General features: G+C 38.6%; 1 protein-coding gene across 2 annotated transcripts in view; it reads left to right on the forward strand.

Annotated features, from left to right (window-relative positions):
* TRAPPC9 (trafficking protein particle complex subunit 9) overlaps positions 1 to 20,270 on the forward strand; it is a 334,050-nt gene that overhangs the window by 143,909 nt on the left and 169,871 nt on the right. For both annotated transcript variants that reach the window (XM_067467261.1, XM_067467262.1), the window contains one exon: positions 3,948 to 4,038. In XM_067467261.1, coding sequence (XP_067323362.1) covers positions 3,948 to 4,038 — 91 coding nt within the window. The remainder of the gene's footprint in view (positions 1 to 3,947; positions 4,039 to 20,270) is intronic.

Consider the following 20,270-nt stretch of genomic DNA (forward strand, 5'->3'; position numbering starts at 1 on the left):
TACTGTTATGAATAATAATGTAAATTTCTGATATGCAGGATGTATTTTAATTGACTAGACCAAATTTGGCACCCTATACGCCCAAATTTGAATACTGGTGGGATTGGGGGGGGGGGGCGTAATTTTGTCATTTTGGAGTTGTAGTGGCTGGGATTAATAGTTAACCTACAAACAAAGAGTATTCCAAACTCCACCAAAAATGCAATGGAACCAAACTTGGCACACAGAACTCCCAGAACCAACAGAAAATATTGGAAGGGTTTGGTGGGCATTGACCTTGAGTTTTGCGGTTGTTGTTCACCTATATCTAAAGAGCACTGTGGACTCAAACCTGGCATGAACGCTTACTACACTCGAATGTGAGCACTGGTGGAATTTGGGGAAAATAGACCTTGACATTTGGGAGTTTTAGTTGCTGGGATTTATAGTTCACTTACACTCAAAGAGCATTCTGAACCCCACCAACGATAGAATTGGGCCAAACTTCCCACACAGAACTTCCATGGCCAACAGAAAATAGTGTGTTGTCTGATGGTCTTTGGTAACCCCTCTGACACTCCCTCACACACCCCCCCCCCGGGGTCCTGACCCCCAGGTTGAGAAACACTGCATTAGAGGATAAGCGAGTGAAAGTTACTTGGTGGATGTTGTTGAAATCCCATTGCCATCCTCAAATGTGATGTATACCACCCTCACTTATGCTTTTCAACATTCTGCAGTCTCTGTACCGAAAGACACATAGACATAAAGCAGACATTAGGTATGGGAACACACAAAAAACAGTTGCATAACATTTCAGTCTTTCTGGAGATTCCATCTAGGACTTCAGATCTCCTTTCTGGTTCCCAGCCAGCATCATACTATATTCCAAAAGCTCCCTCTGTCATTTATATGGTTATCTACTTGCCATGGATTTAGGCACAATCTTTTCTCTTGCCCTTATCTCCTGCTTTTGTTGAAACTGAATTTGCTATCAATAATTGCAAGTTCTGCATTTCTAATAGCTATTCATATACACAATCTGCTCATTCATGGGTGTATATATCTGTCCTAAGCGCGTCACTCCATGCATTTGATGGAGTACAGTTAGTCTACCAAAACCTGTGTTTTCATTTTCCCCCCCCTCTGAAGTAGCCTCAAAGGTGCAAAAGGATCCCTTTTTAGGCTGGATGGAGATTAATCTTTTAAACATGACACACAATTAAACTTGTCAATGGGACAGGAAAATATTTAATTTACTACAGCCTTCATCAAACGGACACTTTCCAGATGTGCAGGACTGGAGCACATGTCATGTCCACCCACCACATTATTTCAAGATGGTGGAAGTTGTAATCACACATCTGAAGGTGCCAGGCTATTGAAAAATGCTCAACAAGCTTCTTGCTCTGCGGGGTGGTACAGATGGGGAAGTGTGCCTTATGCGTAGAAATGATCTGTTGGGTTTCAAATAAACAAGATATTAGTTTTTACTTAAATAGTGTAATGTAGTGATTTTTGATAGCTCAGCGCAGCGCTTATATGTTTTTAATCAAGCATGTGCTGATGGCATCTGCTGTTGCCTGTACAGCATTCTGCCATTAAGTTTTTGAGCAGATGGTACACAATTTTTAGACAGGCTAATATTTCTTCAGCCTGTGCTTTTTATTAATATTTTCTAAATATTTAGTACATAATTTAAAATTAAGGCTATTTTTGGGGAAGTTTGGCAGATTGAAAAACTATTTTGGCAAGAAAGATGACTCGTAGGCCTTAAGAAGTGGGAAGTACTTATAGTCAGAGGAAAGCTAACTGAAACAATTTGAAAGAAATATTAATTGCGTTTGGCATATCTAGCTCTGATTTGGCTGAGACTATATGGTTGTAAATATTGTCTACCTGATAACTCCTGTTCAATATGCAAAGTATTGAACAAGGGCATTTGAGGAGACACTCCTGCTGCCCGCCTTCCCCATGTTTTACACTGAGTTGGGGGCCTTTAGGGTGAGGCATTGGGATCAAGTTTCCTATGTTGCTTCTGCATCCATGGCCTGTAGACGACTACATCCTTCTTCAAGAGAGATGCCATCTGAGACTTGGCAAAATCTCTGGAAAGCTGCACAAACCATCTTCTTGCAGTGGCTTTGCAGTTGGTGAACTCTTTCAACAAATTATACATTGCCTATCTCCCTTCCTTTTTTATTTGCTTCATTTTTATCCCATCTTTTTCCTAATATAGGGACTTATCAGCTCTAGAGCTATAAATATTAACTTCCCAAGTCGCACCAAGTTGTTTGAGTCTACAGTGCACTCTAGATGTAGGTGAACTACAACTCCCAAACTCGAGGTCAATGCCCACCAAACCTTTCCAGTATATTCTTTTGCTCATGGGAATTTTTTGTGTCAAGGTTGGTTCAATTCCATCATTGGTGGAGTACAGAATGCTCTTGGATTGTACATGAACTATAAATCCCAGCATCTAAAACTCCCAAATAACAAAATCAATCTCCCCCAACCCCACCAGTATTCAGATTTGGGCATATCGTGTATTTGGGCCAAATTTGGTGCAGTGAATGAAAATACATCCTGCATATCAGATATTTACATTGATTCATAACAGTAGCAAAACTACAGTTATGAAGTAGCAACGAACATAATTGTATGGTTGGGGGTCACCACAACATGAGGAACTGTATCAAGGGGTCACAGCATTAGGAAGGTTGAGAAACACTGCTTTAAGACATAGCCACTATGAAAAGAGGTTTACACTGGAAAGCATCATCTAAAGTCTGAGTGAGCAATAGGGAGAGGAGGGTTCTGAAAGCATCCATAAATGTGTTTAAAAGGATGAAAATGCTATGATAATCAGTATTTCAAATAATCAAAATGCATATGAGAGAGGAAAGATGTATGATAACAGATATTCATTAATCATTTTAAGCAGTTTTCCATTAGTATAATTTCTGTTTATGAAAATATGCTGATTTATTTGTGCTGAAGTAGCACTGGGATGCATTCATTCACCTTTGTATATTCACATGGGAAATGACAAGTGGGACAGGAAAAAATATCTCCCCAGCAAAATGCCCAAGGTCTAACTCCATAGCAATTTGAAAGCAATTAGGGCTATAATACCTTGTGTAGGGTCTTGTATAGTGCAGTATTATTTATGTGACGTCTCCAAACGTTATGTCAGTATGGTATCTTAGATACAAATACCAACCTTTCTGCATTGGACTGTATGCTCAACATATAGCATCAGATTTCTTAAGCATCCTTAAAGGTGGTGGTCATGTGCATACTTGCAGTACCTTGTAATATTTCCCAAATCTTTAGGGCAGTGGTTCTCAACCTGTGGGTCCCCAGATGTTTTGGCCTTCAACTCCCAGAACAGCTGGTAAACTGGTTGGGATTTCTGGGAGTTGTAGGTCAAAACACCTGGGGACTCACAGGTTGAGAATCACTGCTTTAGAGTATTCCTAAAATCTGAAACTACTTCTTTGACAACTGTGCTATCCTTTGTGTTAGCTACTGAAACACAAAATAGTTCCAAAGAAATAGAGGTTTTGGACTTAAGAACTTTAGTAAGAGGTTGTTTTTTAAGGATCAGTGTTTGTTTAGATTAAATCCTTGCCATTTCCTAATAAGATATCTGTTTCAGGCAGCAAGACCGGCAGGCCTTGAAAAGTTATAACATATATAGTTGGCTATTTGTATCTACGGATTTCGCATCCACCAGTTTTAACGCAGTTTAACACAATATCTCTGTTACTTGTTCCCGTTTATCATGTTTAGAAGTGGTATCTCCTGGGTTCCCAGTTTGATCTCTCTTCTGAGCAATTGCATTTTCTCATTACTTTACTTAATTCGGAGTTAATAGCCTGAAACTGTGTCGCATACATTTTAGTCTTAAAGGCTAAGGTGGCACAAGCTACATTTCTCTCTGGTGTTCCTTAACTATCATTTACCCCTCTTTGAAGCGTGAAGGTGAAGCACGGGTGGAAGGCGTTCTCAGTCAGCTTGTCCTGGAGCACCTGCAGTTGGCTCCTCTCCAGTGGGGTGAGTAACGTCGAAATGACAGATGATGATATAAAATTTGCTTTCTGATCAATGCATCATCCAGGGATCACTCTGCAAAATAATTTAGTCACCTCTCAGAAAGTTGAATGCTGCATAATGCTGCTCACAGCTTTCATTTCCAATTATTTGTCAAAAATTACCGAAGCAGAATGGTTTTGTAGGACAACTTTCCCCTATAATCTTTGCGTACAATACGATTTTGATATTTAAGCATTACAATCAGTTACTTTGTGAAACACATAATTTCTTCATGGTGTAGCATGTTGTCAGATAGTAATTAGTCCAGAGTATTCTCTTGATGAATTGGAAGGGTGTTTATCAATAAAAGATCCATTTAACATGACAGCATATGGAAACTAATATTTTAGATAAGGGCCAAAGACTGAAGTAGGGAATTTTTTTGGGGGGGGGGGGGGAAGAGACATTGTATGGTGAAATGAACACCTTGCGACCTTTCCAATATTGTTAGACTGTCATTTCCAGCAGCATAACCAATGAGAGGGATTATAGGAGTTGTAGTCGAACAATCTCTGAAGAGCTATAATCCATGCTCAATGTAGAATATATTATGCCTTTCTTTTGTTTCTTCAAATTAAACAGTAAAGCAATTTTTTAACCCAACACCATCCTCATGGGGCTCAATAGTTGCTCAAGAGCAGAGCAGAGAATGGTTTAGAGATTTATAGTCATTTGTTTCATGATACCAAATACCTAATTAGGTCAGTGTCACCTACTTAACAACCACTGGGATTGGTGTAATCTCTCCTTGTCTCCTTCCTCTCCCTCCTCCTGCAAACATGCAGGAGAAGAAGGCATACCTGAAAAGATGGCTGTATTCATCATCTACTCCCTTCTTCTTCCTCTGTCATCATCAACCACTACTAAAGCATTCTTCATTCCAGTTTGCAAACCATGCAGTCATAGCCACAATGTCGATATGCCATCTCTGTAGAATGGGAGTATGAGAAAGGGGGAGACATTGAGAAATATGATACAACAGAGAGATAATGGATTCACATCTGCCCCATGACTAAATCAAGTGGAAAGGGGTGGAAGGTGGTGGTGAAGAAGAAGAATAGGAAAGCTTCCTTTCTTAATTCCTCCCTCTTTTTTCCTCCTTTGACAGAAGCTATCTTTTTACCTTCTTACATGCTTTCGGTTCAAGTGAATTTTCCAGAGCCTTAAAAAAGGAATAGATTAAATAGATTGATAGCTATAGACTTTCTTGGCCACATTGGCTCTTGATATATCTGCACCCTTTTAAAATCTCATTTCAACTTTGTAACTATCTTCTCTCCTGATTGGATGGTTATGTATTGATTATCTTAGTGTTTGTTAGATTTTTGGCCAGCATCCAAAGAGCTACTTTAGGTATGCTCACATTGCCCCTCATACTTTATAACCTGTTGTATCTATCATGCATTGTGTTTTACTTTTTTTTTTTTTTTGCATATTCAATGGCTTGACATAGAAGCTGTGGGAAAGGACCAAGTTGGAAAAATCCAAGCAAAAAGTGCCCATGATTTCACAGAATTATTTGTGTGGTTCTTTAAATTTCTTTTTGTGGAGCCTGTTTAGCCTGAAAGGGAATATGTTGGTCTCGGGTTACATTGTGAGTACCTTTTTGAACAAGTACAGTGCTAGAGGGTAAAGTTTGCTCTTTTGTTGAGGAGACTTAGATACTAGAAATGAAATGTTTGTTTTCCCTATGCACACCAAGACCTAAATCTTTATTGGAAGAGATGTTTTCTGCAAAAAGGACATATACATTGGGAATGTGCATGTGTTGGCAGGTCTACTATATCTGGAAGTCTTTTCCAGTGCTGCTATAATTTCTTACTGAACATATATGAACTGCAAAACAGAAGGGCAAGTGAAGGGCATGATGTGTGCATGCATCACCAATTACCCCCTGCATGTCGAAAAAATATAAATCTCTGACCACCAAAATGGAGATGATGAGAAATGTGGAAACAGATCAAAGATGCACTTGGGAAGAAACTTTCAAGTGATCCCTAAAAGTTTTGGATAAAAAGTTTACTGAAACATATCGAACTCTGTTTTGTTGTTGTTTAGGAGCCGATCTCTATTCTTATAATGCACTGTCTGCCTCACACCAAATTGTGTACTGCAGAAGCAATGTCCAGGAAGACATCTATTTTGTTAACTGAGGTGTAGCTTTATTGGAGTGACTTAACTTTTCATTGGCATGACTTTACTTTTCATTGGAGTGACTTTATGTTTAAAACTCTGTTTTTAGTTCAAGTCAGGACAGCGTGACTAATATTTTGTTCAAACAATGCTGACAGTGTACAAATAACTCACAGTTTTCATAATTAAGTAACACTAGTTGTTTTTGTACAGGCCTATTCTCTCATAGGAACGATTTGCTTACAGAATGGCAAGAGGGGCTAATTTTATGCACTATTTCAAATCCTACCTCTGAAAGGTACTTCGGAAGATCAGAGACGTAATTATTTTAGCAATTATTTTGTATCATTGAAATGGCAGAGAATGTTAATCAGATTCTTCAGTGTCTGCCAGCTACCTATTGTTTTCAGTCTTGCTGTGAACTTACAAATGCACACTGGAGAGCTGACATGTATCTGGATGCTCTCTCAATATGAAAGTAGAGTTTGCACGCTATTATTCTGAATATATTATTGCCAATAGTGTATTACCGTGTGCAACTGCTTTTGAAGTGTTGATTCCCTCCCACTTTCCCCACTGGGTAGGAAGGAGAAAGGCCACAGGATGGTTCAGATGTAATGGATATAGAATAAATACCATCTGACAAACCATGGTTTGTGAGCAGCTACCAGAATAGGATCTGAGAAGCAAAAAGGTCATTTGCAAAATATAATTTAGCTGAAGTGTGGTTTGATATTATGCCTGACTGACTAGTCATGTTACAGAATGTTGCACTATCCTTGAAGGCTCGATGACCAAAGAGATGAGTGGGTGGAAAATGTAAACTTTCTCACGTTGTGGTAGTTTTCACTAATAGGTTCCAAAACCATTTTTCCATGCTTGAAATGCTTAATATTCCATCTTTCTTTCAGTATAGGACCCAGGCGGTTCACAACACAGTTCAAAAGAAAATATTGCTGATCATATTGGTGGAAAACATGAAATTAGATAATCTATCTCTTAAAGAACAGTTTTGACGTGTACATCCCAAAACATTTAAAATATAACAGTTAGAATAAATGTACAGTATCCCCCTTAAAGGGACCTCCCTTTTAAAGACCCTTCTGTAGTCAAGAACCTGGCTAAATTAAAATGTATGTTCTAGTGGTCAAAGGAAAACATAGAAGGATCTTGATTGGGAGGTAGTTTTACATTCTGGGAGCAGCCATCAAGAAGGACCTCCAATATTTCTTCATTAAATGCCATCATCTGAACATCTCAAGACTTGGGGGTGGGTAGTTCATATAGTGAGTTGGGTGTTTCCAAGCCATGTTGATTTTGCTGCTAAAACCAGCATATTGAATTGTTATTTATTATTATTTATTTATTTCCAGCATTTCTATCCCATCCTTCTCAACCCCCCCCCCCCCCCGGGGGGGACGACCTCAACATGGCTTACACTCGGCAACAATTCAATGCCGCAACAAATAGACAAATACAACAATGTAACAACAATTTAAAACAATATATAGTACATTAAATTAAAAACAATTTAAAGCATTATTGTCAACCACATTCCAGTCCAATTCCGCATCTGAAGTGCTGTTATGCTTCCTGCCCAAAAGCCTGGCTCCAGAACCATTATTTCAATTTCTTCCTGAAAGACAGGAGAGATGAAGTCAACCTAATCTCACTGGGAAGCAAGTTCCACAGGTGGGGAGCCATCACCGAGAAGGCCCTGTCCCTCGTCCCTGCCAAACGCATTTGCAAAGCTGGCGGGACCGAGAGCAGGGCCTCCCCAGACAACCTTAAGCTGCGAGGCGGGACATAGGACATATCTAGAAATTATACCTCGAAATTCATCAATAGCTAGTGAAGTTGTTATTTTTGGCATATCATTCCTGTGTGTAATCTCAGTTGGCAGTCTGGCCACAACATTTTGGACTTGCTGAAATTTCCAAATAATTCCCAAAGCCTTACCTTGGGAAACCCACATGTAGCATGTGTTACAGTGACATGGCCTCCCTGGCCATGATATAAACTGAAGATTATATGTCTTAGAATTCAGCCAGAATGAGCCTTACTAAAGAGGTAGAAGCTTAACTTTAAAAGTGGTCATAATCAGACTTATTCTTAAAAGGATAAGGAACTAATTCTTTCAGTATTTTTTCTTGCAATTGTTTCTCAGTTGGAATTTTTGTAGTGAAATTCACAGAGTCATGAATTTTTTAGTATTCATATGTCTTGGCACGGATAGCAGACATTACTTTAGGATGAAAAATGGACTGGGATGATACAGGGCAAAGAATGAAAATGAGACAATTCAGAAATATGATTAAGTTTACTTGTGAGGCATTGCTCTTCACTGCATTGTTCTGGCACAGAAAGTTCATTTAGAAAGCAACACGTAATTCATGCAAACAAAAGTGCTAAGATGTAGTCCAGGCTATGTTGCAATCTTGTCTTGCAGATCAAGCACAAGACACATATTCTAACAAAAGGGACAAACTATCAACTAAGGAACATAGTGAAAGTCACAGAAGGAGAGATTTATTTAAATAACTTTTTAGGAGAAATAATTACTTTTGAATGAAAACATAAACACTGGTAGTTATGTTCAGGCATACCTCGGTTCACCATGTCTCTGGTGAAGAAGCATCTTTTCACAAAGTGTATTCCTTGCTAGATGTTTTTATAGTATTATCAGCACTAGGGGATTGTAAAGGCTGGAGAGAAACAGGCTTTTTGCGTTAGTTTGCCAAGTGTGTCTGCATTAAACAAAATAGTACATGTAATGAGAAATTGGATTCTGCTGTCATCAATCCCACTATTGCTGTGTGTGTCTTCTTACTACAGGCAAATAATAAATAGAGCTACCTCCAGAATCCTCTCTGGACAGTAACTCAGAAACCTGATTGTTTCACTTCACCCGTCCATACTGTTAAATTGAAATTGCTCTTCTTTTGTGGGTTATATGGACCTATCTCTATTTTTTCCCATAGTATTTCTGTTGCAGCTCAGAGTAGAGTCATCTTGCTCCAAACACCAAATCTCACAAAGGCTGAAGATTTTGTAGTTTATTGAAGAAAGGAAAAGTCTTAGATGCAAACAGCATGAAGCATAATCCAAAGAACATCGATCAAACAAGATTCCATGACAGCAAGACAGAGTCCCAGGAAGCCAAGAACATTGCCCAAAAGCCAAGGCAATTCAAAGAAGTTACCAGGTTGTTTGCAGAAGTTGCACTGACAAAGATTTGCCTTCAAACACCCCGTTTAATATACTTTCCCAGCATGAACCCATTCCGTTGACCCCTAACCTCCCTCTTGTTAGCAAGCCTTGCACTGCGGCGAACTTTGAATTGTAAGCGACCCTCCCTATCTAAATCTTCATAGCTTCATAGCTTCATAGGTCGGATAGCTCGTTAGGTGCCTGAGAATTGTCAGGCTGGGAGCCATCCTCCTCCATCTGCACCTGGCTAGTTTCACTAACATCAGAAACATCATCTGAAACATTCCTTGCCATGGGAAACTGAATCTCCTCAGATTCTTCTTCAAAAACAACAGGAACATCTTCATGAATCTGAATCCCATCGTCTTCTGCCTGAGGCTCCAGCTGAGCCACAACAATTTCTACCTCTGATATCAAAATTTTCTGTTAAAGAAGTAATTGTGAGGATTTTTAACGGCTATGTCTTATTATTTACATCACTTATATCCCGCCCATATCAGCCCGCAGGCGACTCAGGGCGGTCTACATATCGGCACATTTGATGCCATCTATACAATACAAAAGCAAAAACAATTAAGTGCATTTAGACAAAAAAGACAGTGCAATAACAATTTAAAAAGAGCTATAGATCACTATACACTCAAACTGTAGTCTTTAGGTTTTTCTATTTCATAATTCACTAGCTAAACTCTGCCATGCTTTGCTGTGGCTTTGTCTGATATGAAATGAATGAGATAATAAATAAAAATATTGCTGCAAACACAGATTCACTGAGAAAACACACCATTCTATTCAATATCCTGCCTTGCATTGCTGTGTCTATGTGGAATGGAATAAAAGGAAATAAAAAGAGCTTTTAAAGCAGAAATATTTTTTATTGTAAAGCTAGTGGATTGAATTATGGTTTGCTCATTTTCTGCATAAATGTAAAGATCTGACGGTTTACCAACTCTGGAGCATGAGAACTGAGATAAGCAATTGTTTTCTAAATTCAAGCCACACATTTGCAAAGATTTCCACTGTGCATTATTGATAATCATAGCGAATGCAAGTCATATTGGAAATGGAAACTGTTAGAACTTTAACGCCATGTCGGTCGGTATGAGTGATATGCCAATAGCAACCAATCATAACTCGGCTTTCATTTCTTATACTCCTTCTTATACACCATTGTTTCAAAATTTCATTTTAATTTTAAAACACGTGCATATTGGTATGCAATGTTATGTCAAAATGTCAAGTCAATCGATCAACTACTTTTCAAATTTTGTGGAACAAACATAAACAGGCTGAGATTTTATATATAAAGATTTAGTCTACAAGATGGGGGCAACCTGATCCTGATTTTTGTTAGTCATATGTCTATATTTTCTGGTTCTCCTCTAATATTTATTTCATTGACTATTTTTATTTTTCTAAAATGGAATGTTGAGGTATTCTATAAGGTTGACTTCAGTTTTTCATTTGAAAGTCAATGAATTCACCATATTAGTGCTTTGGACTATGTGACTGGAGGGCATGAATGTGATGACTGGAAGCTCTCTTTTAAGTAGATGTTGATGCTATGTACAATATATCTAATTCTTCAAAGAGCAAATAACCCCTTTATCCATATATTGAAAGAACCCAGTTGAAAGAATCATTTCTCCCCAGAGGCAAGTCTTTCTTAAAGTCGCTCTTCATCCATCTAACAACCCTGTTCTGTTCTTGTTTCTCTCAGGCTGAGAAGTAGGCGCAAGTTGATGGGCTGGTATCATGAAGAATAAGTGTTCCCTCTTATTGTCTTATGTGTTGCGTTGCTAGAGAAAGGTTCTCTGGATAACAGCGTAGCCTACTAAAAAGACAGATGAATGGGTCTGAGAGTAAATCAAGCCTGAACACTCTCTAGAAGCCAAGATGACTCAACTCACACTCATATTTTGAGCATGTAATGGGAAGACCTGATTCACACACACACAAAGAGATAGTAATGCTTGACAAGATAGAGGACAGGAAGAAAATAGAAATAATGCATTCCAGATGGATAGTCTCAGTCGAGGAAGCCATCATCATCAGACTTCCTTCTATAGTACAGATGTTCCTCCAAGTCAAATCTTTCATCTCGGTATTTCTTCTCGGGATGCACAGAAATAAAATTCACTTCTTTGTCATATTGGGAACAGCTTTGTTCTTGTAACTTGACTGTCTCAATATGGAGTGGAAACAGGTAGTTTTTTAAAAGGTAGGAAGGCTTGCTCCAGATCAGCTTCAGGGAACAGAAAGCTTCTTTGTACTGCTGGCTGAAAAGGGACAAGTTTTAGACTTAACTGGAACTCAGTTGAATATTGTATTATATTACATTATGTTACACAACTGGCATGGATCACAGAAAAGATGAATAACAGTGTCTGGGAGCGGACTCTACAGTCTTCTAGTATGTTGAATATATCTTATTTGTATATGGAAAAAATATTGGGGAGAAAGTAATTGTGCTTCCTTTATGTTTATACAATATAAATTCAATAGTCTTAATTTAAATAGGTGTATATACGTGTGTGAGAAAGAGATAAATCTAGTGATGTTAGAGTGAGACAGTCTGGCTGTTGCTTTTTAGGCCAGCTTCTTTTCCTGTTATCTTTTAAAAAGTGAGTTCATTGCCGTCTAAGAGCTTCTATCTATAGAAACGTCGGCAGTTCTTTCTGCTGATTTCTGCAGCTTGGAAGCTGGTGTCTCTTGGTGGCAGAGTTATTTTTAGCCCTAGCATTTGGAAGGGAAGGGGAAAGGTCAAGGATTTTGATGAAAACGTTTTCTGATCCTTCACATGCTACCGCACATCATTCGGCTTATTCTCATTCTTCTAGAGGAACGTCCAATTTTGTGGTTTTCTAAAGGACTTTATCATGGTACCAGTGTGAAGGAAATATTAGTTTTCACCACTTTCAGTATATTGTTTCCTTTATCTTGAGTGACAGTTTTATTTTCCTAATAATTAAATAAGCTAAAGAATTGGGGGTCTTTTATCACAGCTTACTGTATCCTGTATTCTTTATGTTTCCAAAGCAATCAGCTGGGACAAGGGTTTTTAATGTCCATTGTTCTTTTAACATCTACAGTAACAATTATTAGCATACAATGGGAGAAATGTTAATGCATGCTTTGATCAGCAAAGAACAAAAAGATCCTCTCTATGAGGTCAAAATATGGAGTGTGGTCTTTTAATTATTTATGGGTTAAAGGAAACTGCATTAATTCAGAGTCAGGGAAAGTCAGAGGCTTTATTGCACTTTGCTAAAAATTACGGCAGCCATTCCTCCTCATGCCATGGATTTATATTCTTTGGGTTGTTGTAGGTGTTTTGGGACTATATGGCCAATTGTCCATGCCTCTAGACCATGGCCATATAGCCCGAAAAAACCTACAACAACCCAGTGATTCCGGCCATGAAAGCCTTCGACAATACATTTATATTCTTTGTTGACTTGACAGAATGTACCTGAACCACAAGACATATACACTTAGGGCTGATATACTCACAGCTTTTAAAGGGATGCAAATAGGATGTTTTAATTATATTTAAACCATAATGCATAGATGCAAGAAAAATGCAAATACAGACATGGGTACTATTGATTTATTTTAATTTTTAATTGTGTTTTATCTTTTACTTACTTTGAGATATCATTGTAAAAGTCAAAGTGGGATAGAAACAATATAAATAAAATGCCTGGGAATGCATATCTGTGGGGGAAATAGCTTCTACATTATCTATAAACTGATTCTTTCCCAAAATTTGGAAAACTCAGGACAAATTGATCTTTGGAAAGTCACAACCCTTTCAAAATGATGCCAAAATCTTTTGGGAAAATGGCATTCACCAGCATTCATGCAAGGCAGTTAGGTTTCCCAGCTGTTAAACTGATATCCCAAATAAATATCTCTTTGAACTGTTAGGGACAAAGATATGCCAATGTACAAGCATGTGTTTGTGTGTGTGTGTGTGTGTGTATGTATGTGTGTATTCAGCAGAGTATATATACTTTATTCTCCCTTAAAATATATTTGCCTTTAGATCATGCTCTCAAGAGACAAAAATAAGCAGACTCCTTTAAAAGTAACATAGTTAGTTTATTCACAAACTTCATGCATTCATTATTTAGGTACTTTGCATATCAGTACAGTTACATATAGGATTTGAAGTAGTTTCTCTGTGCAGATAACACAGAACATCTTTCTTAGAATCTTAACAGTCCATAGTCCAAAGCATCTCTCTGTTTTGAGGGTCTAATAGAGTCTCCGTCTAGTTTGAAAGTTCAGTAGAGTCACTAAAGCATATTGTACCTACTGAAGTCCCAAACAAACTGTTCCTGCATTGAAGTCTGAAGCAATCTGTTCTAAAATGAAGTCTGAGTCCCGAACAAGCCCAGTTCTGATCCCATGGTCTGCAACCCCTTCTACAACAAAGAGTTAAGGTAAAATTGTAAACCAAAACACACATATACAATACAGTAAGCAATTATATACATAACAAGTAACTAGTGGAGGCTTGAGAAGGTTGCTATTTCCAATAGTCCTTCCGCATTGCCTGTAAACAGTCCCTTTCCCAACTTTTGGAAAGTTCAGGAGAAGAAGAAAGCAGTTTACAATTTTAAAAAAGCCACTCACAACTTTGTCTTCTGTTTCACTGATAAATATTGAATGCAACAAAAGATATTTTTGTCTAGAATAGTGTGGTGTACTGCTGGTATTAATGACTGTATCATTTGTCTTCTAGATGGGTTGATATGGTTCCTATGGAACATTGTCACCATGCATTATTAACATCCCTACAGATCAGAAAGCAGCTAAGTCCATCTTCTCAAGTGGGACTGAAACACTGCCCCATAAAGTTTGTTAGTAAGTTTGTTCTTTCCTTGAATTGACTCGTTGATAGTAATAAAAAGTTGTTGCTACCACTTTTCAAACTTAGATAGAATCTGCAGTTAATTCGCAAGAGTCTTTTGCAAAATGGGGGCTCCACTTTGTGTCAACCTTCATTTGAAAGAAAGCACAGGTGATATGAATATCAAATGATGAAAGGCTTGGTAGCCACCTTCTTTAAGTTCTTTATAAAAGCCCCATAATAACATGGAATTTGATTTATAACCAGTAAAGTATCCTAATTCATATTTATTCAGGATTGCATTTGCATGTATGCTATTTGATAGACACAAAACCGTTTCTAGGGAGACGAAGCAATATTGCTAGAATAATCACAAACCTAATTGAGTAAGTAATCTTACTGATAGGTAAGAATTTATCATGATCCACTTTAAGAGTCCCCTCCCCCAGCTACAGCTACAATAAAGGCATCTGTTTCGGTAGTTTCCCAGAGCTGCATGGTGGCTATGATATAGGGAAGCAAGGCATGACAACAAGGGATTTCGTTTTAGCCGTAATGATGGTGTCATATATCATTCTCCATAGGGAACATCTGTTCCCTTTGGGCTTAGCTGCAAACTTCACAGCAACTAGAGGGAAATATATTTTTTTGGTCAAATGTATATGGGTGTGAGCTCTATTACAAAGTAAAGTATTTTAGAATAGCAGTAGCTTGGTGTTGAATGGACAATTAAGATCTATTAGCTTTACAAAAGCCTTTCTTCTAGTGAAGATTAAATCATTGCTATGAAGCAGTATGAAGCTACATATATTTTGGACTCTTGGATATTGTGTTTGTGGGGCGTATCATGGCGAGTATCCTTTCAACTTTTACTATGACTCCGTTGAATGCGAGTAACATATTGCAATGTACCGGGTACTGCAGTAGAGTTTCCAATAAAGCAGAGTGGCCTACCTCAGTATTACAGAAAATCTGGGGAAGAATTTTCTGGTAGTCCATAGTCTCATCATTACATCACACATGAGGCTTTGGGCATTCATATATTTCTATTCCACCAAGCTTTTAGGAGGTATTTATTTGTTGTGTCAGAGCAACCAGTCCATTATATTACATTTCTAACAGAACAAAGCAAACAAACAGACAAATACAAAACTTGTGAGTTTGGTAGTTGGTTAAATGTCCTTTGACCAGTATCTGGCCACTTGGGGTGCTTCTGGTGTTGCTGCAAGAAGGTCCTCCATTGTGCATGTAGCAGGGCTCAGGTTGCATTGCAGCAGATGGTCAGTGGTTTGCTCTTCTCCCCACTCGCATGTCGAGGATTCCACTTTGTAGCCCCATTTCTGAAGGTTGGCTCTGCATCTCGTGGTGCCAGAGCGCAGTCTGTTCAGCGCCTTCCAAGTCGCCCAGTTTTCTGTGTGCCCAGGGGGGAGTCTCTCATTTGGTATCAGCCATTGGTTGAGGTGCTGGGTTTGAGCCTGCCACTTTTGGACTCTTGCTTGCTGCGGTGTTCCAGTGAGTGTCTCTGTAGATCTTAGAAAACTATGTCTAGATTTTAGGAGGTGTGATGGTCTTTTAATGGTGTGCTGTTTCATTTATGGCAATTTTGTCTTTTAATCAGTTTTAATGCTTTCAACTCTATGGGTTGTTTAATAGTTTAAAAATAACTTCTTGATATATTATTAAATTACATTTTTATTGGTTCCAATATTTTGTAAACCCTTTGGAATAAGTCATAGTAGAATAATAATAATAATAATGCTCCCCCTTGAAGTCCTTATGTTCTCTTTAATTCTCTCTTGAAAGGTAGAGACAACTACAAGAATCTTCTATTTTGCTAACTAATGTCTGCTCACATTCTTAGTTGAAACCTACAATTCCGGCCTCTGGGAAGGATTCCCCTTCATTTATGTAGAAGCATCAGTACAAGTATGGAAGCATTTGTTAAATGCTTTCTGCTCATTTATTATTATTATTATTATTATTAACTTTATTTATACCCCGCAAAATCTCCCGAAGGACTCGATGCGGCTTACAAAGGCCAAGGCCGCTAACAAACAACAACATACAAAAATACAGTAAAACTCATAAGCAAATTATTAAACATCAAGCAAAAACAATAAAACACTAAAAACAATGACACCATGACGCATTTAAAACCTAAAGTCTGGGCCAAATGTAATGGACAAAATTTAAAAGTGCTGAACTTTAGAGGAGGTATGTAGAGGTTTTTTGGAGGTAGGTGCAATGTGCAGACAATCCTAGTCTCTAACAAAGTGCATTTGGGACATGATGCCAGGAGTTTCCTAATCTGGAAAGGCACGCTGGAACAGCCAGGTCTTCAGGCTCTTCCTAAAGACAACCAACGTTGTCTTAGCTAGTGGTATGCAGATTTCAGAGACCAATACAGAGCTACCACTGCATTACATTTCTTCAATTCATTACTACTGTTAGGGTGGGTAGCATCTGGTAATGGAACATAGGAATGGAACAATGGACGACGAACCTGGACTACGCTTGGATGATGAGAAGATTGGGTACAGTTGTTTTTTGTAATAATTGTGCATTGTAATTGCTTATTGGTAATTTATGGATAATGTGTTAAGTCAATTGTTATATGTTGTATGGAACCACTGCTGTTTCTACTGTTTTTACTGTTTGTGAACCGCTGTGAGTCGCCTTCGGGCTTGAGATACAGCGGTATATAAGCAAAGTAAATAATAAATAAATAAATAAATAATAAAACATACCACCTGATGTTGAAGTACCCATGCCTTTAAAGCCCAGTCAAATGTTGAGTTCCGGTGGGATTACAGCCAAAATGAGGGCACTGAGAAGGAAAATGTCTACATTCTTAAGGGGAAATCTCAAGGATTGCATAATTCTTTTAAAAAAAATATTCACCAGCATATCAGGAGCTGATTTACCAGAACCCAAATGAGAATGGATTATTGGAGGTGGCAAAATGGTTGCTGGGAAAGAAATAATAGAGATAGGAATGACATGGAATATCCTAGAGGGGTGCATGGGTAGCCAGAATTCTGGACATGGACAGTTTTGTCAGGAAGGTCTGAAAGGGGCCCACAATATGGAAGTATTCTGCATCAGACATATTTGTGATAGACGGGGTGGGGGAGGATGGGGCTAACAAGTCACAAGCTAATTCTGAGATAGCAGAGTGATGGTCTGATTGATAGGCTGTTGCAACTGTAAAATACTTCAACCAAAGTCCAGTGTTATGTGCACCTGGCCTCTCTCTTCTTTGGATAGGTGTCAGATTTTTTTACAACTTTAAAATCAATCTCTTTGACACTGTTTGCCTGGAGCTATTCATGCTCTTCTGACCTCTCTCCCTTGTATGTATTTTCTTCTGTTTCAGTTTTTTCAACTTTTCCAGGCAAGTTGTCTCTTCAAACTCTACCAACCATAGTATCACAAAAATAATATCAATATATTTTAAAACTAAATGCGAATGATTAAAACATGTTTGAAACAGTATAAAATACCAAATGTTGTGGAGTAATTCAACCCAAGCCTACAACAACAATAAATAGCCCCTTTCAGAGCAGCAAAAACCAGTGATCTTCTGCCATCCCAACAGTAGCCTTCTGGGTTGTTGTAGGTTTTTCGGGCTATATGGCCATGTTCTAGAAGCATTCTCACCTGACGTTTCACCTGCATCGATGGCAAGCATCCTCAGAGGTTGTGAGGTCTCACCTCCATCTCATCCAAATACAAGCAAAAGTTCAGTGAAACTAAAAAGCAAACTCACTACTATCAGACTTTTGTTGAGTTCCAATTGATGTAATAGACTATTTCTGGTATTTCTTCTGAAGCAGCAGGATTGCCAATACAGGCAGCCTTCCAAATTTGTTGAGGTTAGGGGCAGAGGACCTCAGTGGGAGTGGGAAAACTTAAAATAAGAAGACACTTTTGTTAACTTGAGAGAATATCTCTTTAGGAATTTCTAAGTTCTCCAGCATAATTTTGTGGTCAACCTCTATATAAATTAACCGTAGAATTACATCGGAGGAACTATGCATTCCCAGGGAGAAGATTTTAATCAAATCTGTGCAAAATCACAAAAAGTCAGACCTGCAAAATTAGATGGCCGATTGTCTCTTTTGGACCACAGGTATTCCTTAAAATGCATGCAGCTGATCAACATGATGGACAGTGCGTCATGCTTTATAATGCTGCAAGACTGCTTCCATTTGAAATGAAATTTGTTCCTCTTCTGTACTGACTAGCAGCCCATTTTGCTGTAAAAATACATATTTTTGCTTCTGTCGGCAGTGTCTGCTCTTATTACATTGCCCAGGTTGCAATTAGGTTCAAAGTGACTATAATAATTTCATTGACTTTCAAAATGATTTGATGATAACCAGTGAAAAGATTTCCACATTTATCTGGCAGTGATTGGTTTCAGGGCATATTATAACATATTTTTTTTTACTGTTCCTGGCTGCATGTACTCCATGTCATTTTTTCCAGTCAAGGCCAAATCTCGTCTCCTCTACTTAGCACTTACCTGATAGTTCACTGTGTTAGTATTCTGACATTAAAATTGAAAATCCCAATCATTTCATAACTCCTCCTAATTCTAGGTAGATTATGTTAGGTATGACTACAGTGTGAGCTGCAAATAGAAGGGAGCAAAACAAGAACATTATATCTGAGGGTTGTGTGTGTATGTTTTGCCTGCATTCTTGAACAGTTAAGGGTATATATTTTACTGGGTTTGGAAAGGAAAAGTTGAATTTCTTAGGTTCTTGTGGGTTTTTTCGGGCTATAGGGCCATGTTCTAGAGGCATTTCTCCTGACGTTTCGCCTGCATCTATGGCAAGCATCCTCAGAGGTAGTGAGGTCTGTTGGAAATAGGACAATGGGTTTATATATCTGTGGAATGACCAGGGTGGGACAAAGGACTCTTGTTTTCTGGAGCTAGGTGTGAATGTTTCAACTGACCACCTTCATTAGCATTTGAAGGCCTGCCTGAGCCTGGGAAAATCTTTTGTTGAGAGGTGTTAAGATGTGCCTGGTTGTTTCCTCTCTGCTGTTTTCCCAGGCTCAGGCAGGCCTTCAAATGCTAATGAAGGTGGTCAGTTGAAACATTCACACCTAGCTCCAGCAGAGAATAGCTCTTTGCCCCACCCCAGCCATTCCACAGATATATAAACACATTGTCCTATTTCCAACAGACCTCACTACCTCTGAGGATGCTTGCCATAGATGCAGGCGAAACGTCAGGAGAAATGCCTCTAGAACATGGCCCTATAGCCCGAAAAACCCCACAAGAACCTAGTGATTCCAGCCATGAAAGTCTTCGACAATAAGTTGAATTTCTTCTCTACTACCACCAGTTCTGAAAGGACTGGTTTGTGGTATATTGTGGGTACAAATGCATACTTCTGCTGTGTGTGGCTGTTAGTCACTTTGAGTCCCCTTGGGGAGAAATCAGATTATAAATAAAATAAAATACTTTGGGGATACAAGCTCAATCTCTGTCATGTATCCAGGTTCTTGGGAGAAATCCCGTCTGATATTTTCTCTGTGTTCCTTCCGTGAAGAGTATGTTTATTGGGCTGTGTAGCAATTTTGTTCCCAACCACTATTTTGTATTGTATTTCTGGGGAATGTTACTGATCCTTTGTGATTCTACAGGTCTGCATGGCATCCTTGTGTAACTAGTCTTGCCCTTCTTGGCAAGAACTCCCTTCCTGGCAAGATCAGATCGGCCCCCTCCCTCGTGTCCTTCAGAAGGATGGTAAAAACTTGGCTGTGGGACCAAGCTTTCGGGGCAGGGCAATAAAGCAGCAATAGGAAAGATTACCAGGCCAATTAAATTAGATGCAGACGACCAAGACGGTTTTAAATTGTGTATTTTAATATTGAAATAAATGTTTTTAATGTTTTATGTATGCATATATGAATTCTTGTCCGGCATTGCATGTTTGCCGTATATATGATGTGTTCCGCCCTGAGTCCCTGTTGG

Source organism: Anolis sagrei, chromosome 4 (genome assembly GCF_037176765.1).
Source record: "Anolis sagrei isolate rAnoSag1 chromosome 4, rAnoSag1.mat, whole genome shotgun sequence".
Classification (NCBI taxonomy): Eukaryota; Metazoa; Chordata; class Lepidosauria; order Squamata; family Dactyloidae; genus Anolis; species Anolis sagrei.